Source organism: Myiozetetes cayanensis, unplaced genomic scaffold (genome assembly GCF_022539395.1).
Source record: "Myiozetetes cayanensis isolate MyiCay16 unplaced genomic scaffold, myiCay2020 scf5-8, whole genome shotgun sequence".
Classification (NCBI taxonomy): Eukaryota; Metazoa; Chordata; class Aves; order Passeriformes; family Tyrannidae; genus Myiozetetes; species Myiozetetes cayanensis.
This window is the reverse complement of record NW_026087742.1, coordinates 28,670,555-28,681,959: the sequence shown is the minus strand read 5'-3', so window position 1 is coordinate 28,681,959 and position 11,405 is coordinate 28,670,555. Positions and strand designations below refer to the sequence as shown.

General features: G+C 45.9%; 1 protein-coding gene across 1 annotated transcript; it reads left to right on the top strand.

Moving 5' to 3' along the window:
* The first annotated feature begins 2,648 nt into the window (after nt 1–2,648).
* Nucleotides 2,649–7,675, top strand: AICDA (activation induced cytidine deaminase). The gene is made up of 5 exons (XM_050331509.1): nt 2,649–2,742; nt 6,054–6,201; nt 6,693–6,963; nt 7,145–7,260; nt 7,558–7,675. Exons 1-5 carry the CDS (start codon nt 2,735–2,737, stop codon nt 7,609–7,611), a joined length of 597 nt encoding a protein of 198 aa, XP_050187466.1. The 5' UTR covers nt 2,649–2,734; the 3' UTR covers nt 7,612–7,675.
* Nucleotides 7,676–11,405: the final 3,730 nt, after the last annotated feature.

The window sequence follows — 11,405 nt, the reverse complement described above, 5'->3', positions numbered from 1 at the left end:
TCTCAGCTCCCACCTAAAAGCATCCCACTATATGTTAAAGATCTGGCAGTTTATAACCAGGGAGGAAGCTGGACTAGCAACTAGATCAGGGATCAGCAACCTTTCCACGGTTTTGCAAAATACCATTTTTTTTAACCAGTGCAGAGATGACATTTGCTAATGATCAGGATCTTGCCTTGGCAAGAGAGCGCAGCTCCGGCTTCAGGCAGAACTGCATAGGAACTGAGGGTCCCTCTGGAAATGTCCCACTAGACTTGCTACAAGACACTAAAACCCATCCACCCCAACATGTTTCTGCTCTGGGGATTAGAGCTAGAGGCACAGAATCAGTACCACTGACTTTGTGCACTTGCACCTTCCAAGTGAGGGAAGTTGCTGGTTTAAATGAAGGACATTAGAAAGCCTACAGCAGTACTTGAACTTGAGAGCCTTGACAGAGAGTAACATAAATATATTTCATCTATTTGGTCATCTGTTCTTTCTTTTTTATCTCTGTGGAGAGCAAAGAAACTCTCAACATTTAAGGAACAGAGCATGTTTAAACATGGAATAATGAATTCCACTCACAGGAGGGACCAGAGAAAGGGTCTAGTTAAATGTATTATGAGACTTGACATGTTAAACCTTCAAGAAAATCATTTTGCACAAATTTAATTTATGGGAACACTAGGCTGGCCATGAAGATATTTCTTGACTCCTTTCAGAGTATAAAATGTTATCTAAAATGTTCTGCAATCTTTTGACTATGAAAATTGGGAGCCAGGACAAGAATAAGCTGAAGTTATCTTAATTTATCAGATGAAACACAAACAGTTGTGATCTCTAAGAAGCAGATTCCTCAGGGCGTGTTCCTTTTTCTTCTTTTTTTTTCTTTTCTTTTCTTTTCTTTTCTTTTCTTTTCTTTTCTTTTCTTTTCTTTTCTTTTCTTTTCTTTTCTTTTCTTTTCTTTTCTTTTCTTTTCTTTTCTTTTCTTTTCTTTTCTTTTCTTTTCTTTTCTTTTCTTTTCTTTTCTTTTCTTTTCTTTTCTTTTCTTTTCTTTTCTTTTCTTTTCATGTCCTGTATAACAAATGTCCTCTTTGCATTATTAAAAGAAAAAACTAGTATTAAAGTGTAATGGGTTAGTCTGACCTATGAGATTTATCACAAGGTGCTACTATGGCAAAGGCTGAAAGGGGACAGCTGTTGCATTAGCAAGAGTGTCGTCTGAGACTGTTAAGTAGGACAGGGATTCTCAAGGATTGCAGGCTCTTCTAGCTTAGGTCAAACGCTAGGAGCCAGATCCTCAAACAGAGTAATTGCCACCACTCTTGAGACCAATACAGCTGCCAAAATGTGGATTTGCTGAGTGTGTGTCTAAGGAGTTGGACAGCCCAACCCTGGACCTCCCAGGAGTGCTTCTCCTTTTCCTGAAATGTTCCATGCCCACCGCTCCCAAAGGCAAGTACTCTCCAAGTGCTGGGCTAGAGAGTCTGCTCTGTTCTGGCAACTCATCTCTCCTTCTCATGTTTTTGCATATACTGGTTTCACAAAGTCTTAGCATGCTGAAAAACAGTAAAATTAATAAGGAAAGTAAATCAAGCAGAGAAAAAACGAAGAACTACCCTAGCGTGAGGTAAACAAAAGCCCTGTTTCTCAGCCGTGCCCCGCCTGAAGCAGAAACAAAGTAGAATGTTCCCTGGCTGCCTCCTCAGCACCCTACCCAGCCAAAGCCACTACTCCCCGTTCCTCTGCTGTCCTGCAGAGGGAATGGATGTCCTGGTAGGAGCAGAGCCTGGATGGTAGAGAGTGGTGTTGGTGGAGTGAAGCACGTGCATTCCGAGTGTGATCGCAGCCGTGACAGTGCACAGCCGCACGCCTGCTGAGCGCAGCCACCAGTCAGAGGGTCCTGGCAGTCACCCTGCCGCTGGTAGATCTCTGGGCCAGTGCCACCTGAAACAGCACCATAAGGCCCAGAGTTATTCCCCACTGGTCCTTTGTGTACAGCTTTGCAATGCAGGTTCACCACTGCTCCTGGCGTGTTGACACGGCTCAGACACCCATGGCCATGTTCAGGTGCCAGGCACTCCCCATCAAATCTTGGGAGCTGGGTCCCTCTGACTCTCTTCAGCTTTGGTGTTACCTCATGCTGCCAAGCAGCTGCCAGGCCTCTGAGGGGTCTTGGAGGAGGGCGGAAAGCCTGCCAACAATTTGGTGTTCCCCAAGCTCCTTCCAGCTCAGTGGTTGCAGGGGCACTGCACAGAGCTGCCTCTGTGGCGGAGCAGGACAGGCTCATCACCTTCACTGCACAGCTGCGTGATGTGAAGCCTGGAGGGATAGTGTGGTTTTGACCACATTCACGTTAGTGGCACACAAACTCTCAGGCCCCCTTCTAAACCACTAGACAATGTTTCCTGCCTTGTTATGCTATTGATATTATTTCAGAACAATTTTGCAGGCAGAGGGGGCCCAATGGGGAGTTCAGTGGGGGATGGCGACCAATGAGTGCTGAGCATCTTTCAGAACTGATGCCCCTTTGCATCTTAACACTTTGTTCTTCAGTTCCTGCAACTCCAGAGACCTTTCTAACTCCTCCCTCAACCACCCCCCGATGAAAGCAGGCAAGGGCTAGATAGGAGTGGATGGGGAGGGGACACACAAACCAGTCCACATTTCTGTACATCAGGTCAGAGGGCGGCAAAGAGCCTGCAAGACAACCTCCCTGTAATCCCATCACCTGAAAGAGACCCTGGCAGTCATGGACAGGTAAAATGAGTGCCTCTAGTTTCTTGCTCATACAAGACTTGAGGGTCTTTTTTTTAGAATTAACTTGCTTTCTGTTTGGTGCTCACCATCCCTTTCCCTTTCCCCATCTGACTCATTGATCTAACGCCCTGCCCCGTCCTGCTCTTGCCCCTCACATCTCTGTGTCTCTGTTGTCCTTTCTCTTTGACTCTCTGCCACCTGTACTCTTTTCCCTTTCTGTCATTTCTTTCTTGTGGCTATTCTCTGTTCCTTTCATTGTTTTTCTTTTCTAGAAACAATGATAACAGAAAGGTGGTCAGATGCTCTCTGTGGCTTAAGCACTTCAGTCCTCTACTTGCACTGCAATTACTCCGTCAGCTTATTATCACTTATCATTCTCCACAATTGCATACTATTCATACACTTGTGGGGGATGGCTTCACTCTGATTTCAAGAATCTTTATTTGAGAAGATCTCTGTTCAGTCTGCTTCTTCAGTGCCCAGGTATAATCACAGCTCCTGTGTCCTTGCTGCTTTCCCTTGAGCTATGCTATAGCCATAGGAGTTGCATGTGTATCCAGGAGTTTATACCTAACTGCACATCTGCTCAGTTGCTCCCCACAACGTCTGCTCATTCATTATTCTTCTTGTACCAGCCATATTCTCAAATCCTCCCTGGCAAAAAAACACTTGGGACAATGAACTCCAGAGGAAAGAGAGAAAAAGAACCGATGTTAGTGAATATTTCTAGTTGAGCAAATCTCTTCTGTGATTCAAAATTGTCTTCACTTTGTTCTGACACTGAAAAATAACCTAAGTGATCATAATTTATTTTTTTTTGTGGTTTGACGTCATTTCTTGTTCTTCACTCTTATTTGCATCCACATGTTGCTCTGCAGGGCCAAAACCATTGAATAGAGAAAAATGGGATGAAGTGAGAAAAGGGACAATTAGAAGAAGAATCAGAAGCATTTTGAAAGCAAATGGTTTTGCCTAAAACTACACCAAAAAAAAAAAAAAAAAAAAAGGGGGAAGCCTGTTTTCCCTAATGTTTTTGATGTGATGAAATGCATTTTTCCATGTGGGTTTTAATGAAACATCGACATAATTGTAACATAACTGTTTTTCACCTGGCTTACATGCTTCTTCAGCAAGCAATTATGTTGTGCACAGTGCGGCTTCTCTGTTTTCTGCAGTTGTGACACACTTAAGGTAAGAGCTTTGCAAGCTTCTGGCCTATCACACCTGCTCATTTCCTGTGCAATTTTCTGGGCTATCCTTTCTGGACAACCTGAGGATCTGTCACCACAGAACGGGTGCCCCCTCTCCAGCATCTCTATTACAAGTGACAGTCTTCTCCACGTCTCTGCAATAACATACACCTAAGAGCTAGAAGCCTCTTGTCTTGGTTGACAGTTTTGTGAGGAGACCAATGTGTGGGTGTGGGTGTGTGTCTCTATGTGTTGTGTGTGTGTGTGTGTGTGTGTGTGTTAGGGAATATACACACAGGTTCATTCATAAGTATTGGTACTTATGAATGAGAGAAAGACAGAGAAATTGAGTGAATCTGAGGTGGCAGGAAGTGGGATTTTCTCTAAGTGTGAGAAAGATGATGAAGAACATACAGTGAGTATGGGAAACACACATCCAACATGAACTGCCAGAAAGAGGGGTGATGAAATGGAGTGCGAACGGTTTGTGCTCTACTCCTGACACAACCTGCAAACCCAGCAGAGCAGGACTGCAGCAGTGCTCACAGGACAGACCTCCAAGAACTGCCTCAGACTGTTGTTGAGCCAAATGAAATGCTTAATAGCGATGCTTTGCCCTCTTGAGTGTGTGCAGAGCCTTGTCTTCTCTATGGACTTTCTCCTAACAGGAGATGTGCTTCCATGTGATCTGCTTCTCCAGGAGTATGTCTCTTTAAACAGTGGCATAGTAGAGTATGTGAGCTCCTGCTCTGTCTGTGTGGGCAGGACAGGTATTTTTGCCCTGCAGGTGAGGGTGACATGGCAGGAAAGAGCACGTGTGCAGGTCTCTTGCCTATGTGTTGGACAATCAGGGTAGCAAGGTTCCCTGAGGGAAGAATGTGTCTGATGTGGGATGAGGTGCAATAGGGAGTGTGACAGGAGAGCAAAGCACTTGCACTAGGTAACAAAAGGGAAGAGGGTGTGCATGACTATATGAATGAGCACCTGTGATGCAGTGGCCGTGTGTGAGGGTGCACAAGGGACAGAAGCTCCTGGAGAAGCAGAGAGGATGCTTGTTAGCTGGAGATTAAGTGCTCTGCAGTGATCGAGTTTTATGGTGACACTGGCAAATGGATGAAGGGTATGTATATGTGCTTAGGCTCTCAGATTTAAATCAGTTTTAAATTCTCAACAAACCCAAATTCCCCTTTTCTCCACCTCACTGGAGACTTTCCAGAAAACCCAGCTGGGTATCTCTCAAATTTACCCCATCTCCCTGCTGAACATCAACTTATCAGAGGGAAAAGATGACAAAGGACGTGATTATTTTTAACCTGTTCATTTCTGTTTTGCATTGCTGCGGGGGAGGTGAGTATCTCACCTCAGTGAACACAGCTGCCTATGTGCCTCCGCTCGACAGTGAGGCTGTTAGATGTGGCTCATGTCTACCTTAACCTCCCCATGCTCCTTCTGCCTCTCCACCACAGGATCCCTGGGCACAGGCTCAGGCTCATGCCAGTTTTGGTCTTTGACTAATGTGGAAACTGTACTTGTGTCTGTAGAGGTGTCAGCATGCTCACCCATTATGTATTCCATCAACTAATGTATGGCATCTTATCCGACCCCCTAGCCCATAGCCCTGCACAATGCCCTGGACAATGCCTGGAAAACATTCATCCCAGACTTCTCTGAAGAGGTTTTAATTTGATCCATCTCTTGCACCAGTGGTTTTTCAGGGTTTCATATTTCATAATATTTCTTGATGACTGTACTCTTTCAACTTCTCAACTGACCCTCTCAACTTCACATGTCTTCTCAGGCACCTTCATCCTTCTCCCTCATTGGTGTCCATCTTCTGGATATTTTCAGATATTTTCACACTCTATTCAGCCATAGTTGCTGTTTGACTAATCACTACTAATTCACTTGCCGTTTCCACTCACAAGGTCACATGCCTCATCCCCACAGTCAGGTCTGCATCCTTTCCCTAACACATTTCATGCAAATTACTGACGGTCTTCTCGTACTGAGAGGCCTGGATATGAGAAGGATATTTTTGGTGCTGAGCCCTGAACAAAGACACGGTAAACTGTTGGCTCCAGGGTGGGGCTAATGTAAATTCTTTCTGTTCTTCTGCTGCAGCCTCCTGATGAAAAGGAAACTCTTCCTCTACAACTTCAAGAACCTGCGCTTTGCCAAGGGCCGGCGTGAAACCTACCTCTGCTATGTTGTAAAGCGCCGTGACAGTGCCACATCGTGCTCCCTGGACTTTGGATACCTGCGCAACCAGGTACGGGCAACACCCTGTCATCCTGTTCTTATATCCACTCTGAGGTGCAGGCAGCTCCAGTTTGCCTGGGGCAAAGGAAGACTGCGACAGCAACGCAGGCACTGCTGCACGTGTCCACAGGTGTGGATGCTGTACTGGTACACGCTGTTTGGGGGGCGCATCCTTCAGGTAAACCTCTACTTTGTGCTGCCCACCAAGCGCGTCACCAGGGAAGATATCCATACTCCCTCCTGCTTTACCAGTCTACCTACCTTTCTGTTTAGCTCCCACACATTCCTCTTGTACATCCCTTCACATCAGTGTGCTCCTGTGCTTCTCTAGCCAATCTTCCACTCACATACCACTGTGCCCTCTCCCCCTGTGTGCTGACCCTAGAACACGCCTCTCGCCATGTTTCACACTCCCCTCGCAACCCATCCACCTCATACCTCTCTCACACCCTTCTCCCTCCCTGCCACCTCACGCCTTGCCCCTCTTCCTGTTTCACGAAGATGGGCTGTCACGTGGAGGTGCTCTTCCTGCGCTACATCGCAGCCTGGGACCTGGACCCCGGCCGCTGCTACCGCATCACCTGGTTCACCTCCTGGAGCCCCTGTTACGACTGCGCCCAGCACGTGGCCAACTTCCTGCGCTCCTACCCCAACCTGACCCTCCGCATCTTCACCGCCCGCCTCTACTTCTGCGAGGACCGCAAGGCAGAGCCTGAGGGGCTGAGACGCCTGCACAAGGCGGGGGCCCAAATTGCCATCATGACCTTCAAAGGTGAGACGTGCAGGCAAGAAAGACATTATGGAGGTCTATGGGGGGGTTAGGGAGACCCAGGAGGGTGGGAGAAGGCAGGACAAGGAACCAGAGGAGATGATGCAGTGTGCAATGATCTAGTGATCCTAGGAGAGGTCAGTGTCCTCTCGAGCACCCTGTAACTTCCCTTTGACTTGCACAGATTTCTTCTACTGCTGGAACACATTTGTGGAGAACAGGGAACAGACATTCAAAGGCTGGGAAGGGCTGCATGAAAACTCTGTCCACCTCTCCAGGAAACTTCGACGGATCCTCCTCGTGAGTGCCAATTCTCCTTCTTCTTCTTCTTCTTCTGGTGCCTCTTCCCTCAGCTTATTCCTCTCTTCCTCACTACAGTTCCTCTCACTCTTGCTGCCCATCCCTGACATTTCATTCATTTATTTATCTTCACCTTCCACATCCCTCATGCCTTTTTCCCTGACTGCATTCATCTCTCCTTTACTCATTCTCTTCCCCTTCTGCCACCTCTCATCCCATCTGCTGCCATTCCTTCTCCATCTTCATAGGTTCCTGCTCACTTGACAACTAACCTATCACTTATATTTTGTCCTGCAGCCACTGTACGAAGTAGATGATTTACGAGATGCCTTTAAAACTCTGGGACTTTGAAGTAAAACTCATCAGCAACCAGAAGACTTCGCAAACATTTGTTCTTTGATTTCCAACTCTCTCCCTTACAATAGACCTTTCCCTTCTTCCTCTTTACATCTCTCTTTCTTCCAGCTCTGTGTCTAGAGATAAGACTATCCTTACTTTTTAATTTCCAAGGAGAATTAGGCTGGTCTTCTGAAGACACATTCCCCAGGATCACACCTTATCCACTGACAGCTGGGAATAGCCAGGACTGCAGTTCCAGAGAGCAATTTGCCTTCCCTCGGTCCCTGCAGAGCTAATTCTGGTGGTCCACTAAATTGAGTTCTGGAGTTAGCCTTGCCCAAGTGGGAGCAGACAGCCTGCAAAGCTATTTGCATGGCTGTGTTCTCACTGGCACTGCACTGATCTACACATTTCACGAGGGCTTCAGGGAGCATGTCTCTTGGCTCTTAGAGCTGCACTACACTGAGCTGCTCTGTGTCCTCCCTTTTGAAACGGTTTATTTGTTCTTCTGGATGTGGGTAGGAAGTTGAAAACCATCACCACTGAAGTAGTATAGCCTATGTGCTAACAGCAAAGTTGGCCAGTTACTTGGAAGCTCAGCTGAAAGTATTGAAGTTAGCCCTGGACAGCCCAGGTGGCTCAGCTTGAAAACCTCACTGGAAGCCAGTAGGTCTTCACAGAAGAGTGAGTGAGAACACCACACCTCTCACTGTGTGGAGTACTTTTCATTCCCTGAGCATTTCCATCTAGATCAGACGTGCAATATGCTCCCTCCTTAGCCAACTGTCCTCTGCCGGAGGCACCTTTACAGTCCCACAGTCTTTTGTTTTTTCACCTTTTACTGCCCATAATATGGCCAGCTATGTCTAGTTGGTGACTGTACTGAGAGCTGACCAGAAGAAACACCTGGCTTAGGCAAAGCTCTTTAGCCTGTACATAGATACCTTCTGTATCAGCAAAAATCAAACCATCCTCCTGCCTGGCAATCACTGTGTTTCCACTAGGGGACCCCCTTAGCACCTGATCTGGTGGACAGTCTGAACAAGCTGAAGATATCAGTTTATAGTACATTCCTGCTCACCGCCACGGTCCCACCTCCTAAATTACAGACGGATTGTCCTCTGCAGTCTAACAGATTGAGGCTTTGCCAAGGCTAGTGTGTCCCATACTTTGGGTTTGCTCTGTCTTTTCCTTCATAATGGTTGCAAGTTCTCTGCTCCATCGTGTTCCTCTTTCTGGGTAAGGCTGAAGGCTCCTGGGTTGTTCCTCAGAACACCTCTTCTGGTGACAGGCCAGCTGCAGGAGAACAGCAGAGAGCCCTGCTCCTACAGTGCCTTCTCCTGCTAGGAGAGGTCACAACTGGGTGCATCACAAGCTTCCTACAACTTCAGGCTCCTGAGGCACTCTCAGCTTGAGGAATTTCCACCAGGAATAGCAATGAGAGTTCTTTGCAAAGCATTAATTTGCAAACATGGTGTTGTATATTTGTTTGATATGGTGCATATTATTTATATAAATAAAGGTCTTACAAATGAGGATCTAATTTTGTCATTATTTTGGTACCATGTGGGTGAGGGAAGAAAAATTTGACACAAAGGATTGATATATCATCTATTCTTTCTGATTTCTGGAGAGACAACCTGATACTATCCTATTAAATGTCTTTATCCTTTCACTTGTAATTTTGAAGTGCTAACAGTGTCACCCAGCAGATCAAGGCAGATAAAGTGTTCAGGTACTTTGGAATACTAACCAAAATCTGTGATGTAAATGCAAAAGTTATTTGAGATGCTTCCTTCGTTGTTGGCAAGCCTATCATTCCCATTCACGACTTATAATTGACCTAAGTGGACACAGAATGCTGACCCAACATACTTCACAAAACAGGAAGAGAAGCAGAGATGCAAAAAAGGATCTCTGTCTTTCAGCTTTTGATATTGGCCTGCACAACATCATTGTCCTACTTGGTGAAATTGTTGGAGAGCAACCAGCAAAAGTAGCATTTTCTAAAAAAGCAGTTTAGAAAACCCAGCAGCTGGCTTTTGCTTAAAGGCTGACTAACACTGAGTTGAAGATACTTGTTGAAACATGACCATTGTTGACACGGTGAAGTAGGAGAATAAATGCAATAAACAAATGCAGAGAAACACAAACTGCATTCAGAACGCATCCTAGGTTTAGATTCTTCTGAATCTAAAGCAGATTAAATTCAGAGTGAATTGTTCAGCTAATCCATGTGATTCAGCTATAGAGTTTAGCTCTTCTGCTAGAGATTTTCTAACTACACTTTTTCTATTCTCAGATACCAGTTCATATTATTTTTTACAAGATATTCTTGAATTTGGCATTATAAATCAGTTCAACCTCAAATGTGTCTATGTCAAGAATAACTCCCTGGGGGGTGATTGTTATGCAATATCACTACTTTTTCAACCTAAAGTATTTTACTTGCTTTGCAGACTGGGTATATAGTGAACATTTCACTGATGCTTATGCACAGCCTATCCCTTATGGAGATAGTGGCTGTGATATTCTTGGTGTCTCCTCCCTTTATATGCACCTGGGCAGAAGGTAACGTCTCAAGAGGACTGTGGCAAATATACCTCAAGGCCCCAGTTGTCCGAGGTGTGGGAAATGGGGGCTTGTGATTTCTGGGAGGAAGTTTCCTCCCCAGACTGTGGGGAACAGCCAGAGCAGAGACATATGGTACCAGCCCCAGTCTTACCTGGTTCACCTGCCCACGGTTTGCAGCAATAAACAAGGCACAGGCACATCTGAATAGCTGATTGGTCTTTGATAACAGATGAAACAGGATAAATGGTATGAGATGGCTATTGGTACAGCGTGGGAAACTGGGAATGGCTGCCATCTCCTCGTACACAAGGGCGCCTGGCACCCTTTATGAGGGTGTTGGCTGGAGGAATGTTGTTCCTAGCTGGAAACAGCTCCCAAAGTCCAGCTCTCAACAACCCCCAGAAGATGTCCATTGAAGAGCAGGACACTGACATCATTCCCACAGCTGCATACAGCATTACTCCAGCTCAGTGCACATAAGAACTTTGCAATATAAGAAACAGATAAACATGAAACAATGCAAAAACACACTTCAGACCCTTGCAAACACAAGCATGTCTTCCCCCCACTTGCTTTCTCTTTCTCTCCCATATGCTGGTACTTGGAAGTCAGGATAGAAAGAGTCTTCAGAGTCGTGGAGTCCAGTCCCCTGTTACTTGTCCCTTCAGGGGGGTTTCAGCCTGGATGTATTCATGTCCAACACTGTTCTCTGGTTCGACTAGTTTTTTCTCCTCTCCCTGGTGCTGACCCTTTAGTGTTCCTATGAGCAGAAATTTCATTATTTAATCGCATATGTACTAAATAGTCATGGAAACGGAAGTCAAATTTGGTTCACAGAAGAAACTTTGGAGGGATTTGGCAGAGAAGAGACCACTTGTTCAGACATAGCCAGTGATGATGAGCAGAGCCTCTGAAGTGGAAGGAGAAAGTGGGTTGCTGCAAGACCAGAGGTCAGAGCAGAAGGGGAGGCACCAAAAGCTGGCAAGTATTTTGAAGGTTGCCTTTGGTTTTTAAACCTCTCATACATTTTTGTGATAGGCAGGTTTACCCCCAGGCTTCCAAACCCGCATCAGATACAGCTAAAACTCCACTGTTTTGCTGCTGTTGTCATTGTTACTTTTAAGCATCCCAGCTGAAGGACTGTTGGGGCTTTTAAAGGCACGGGGCTGATACTGAGAGAGGTAATCTTCCTGCCTACAAGGGGCCTGTCTCCTCACATGGGTAAATGCACC

Bases quoted from the DNA above. Each gene is read 5' to 3' on its own strand.
- AICDA (XM_050331509.1), top strand. The intron at 6,964-7,144 runs GTGAGACGTGCA...TGACTTGCACAG, and splicing joins TGCCATCATGACCTTCAAAG to ATTTCTTCTACTGCTGGAAC. The intron at 7,261-7,557 runs GTGAGTGCCAAT...TTTGTCCTGCAG, and splicing joins AACTTCGACGGATCCTCCTC to CCACTGTACGAAGTAGATGA.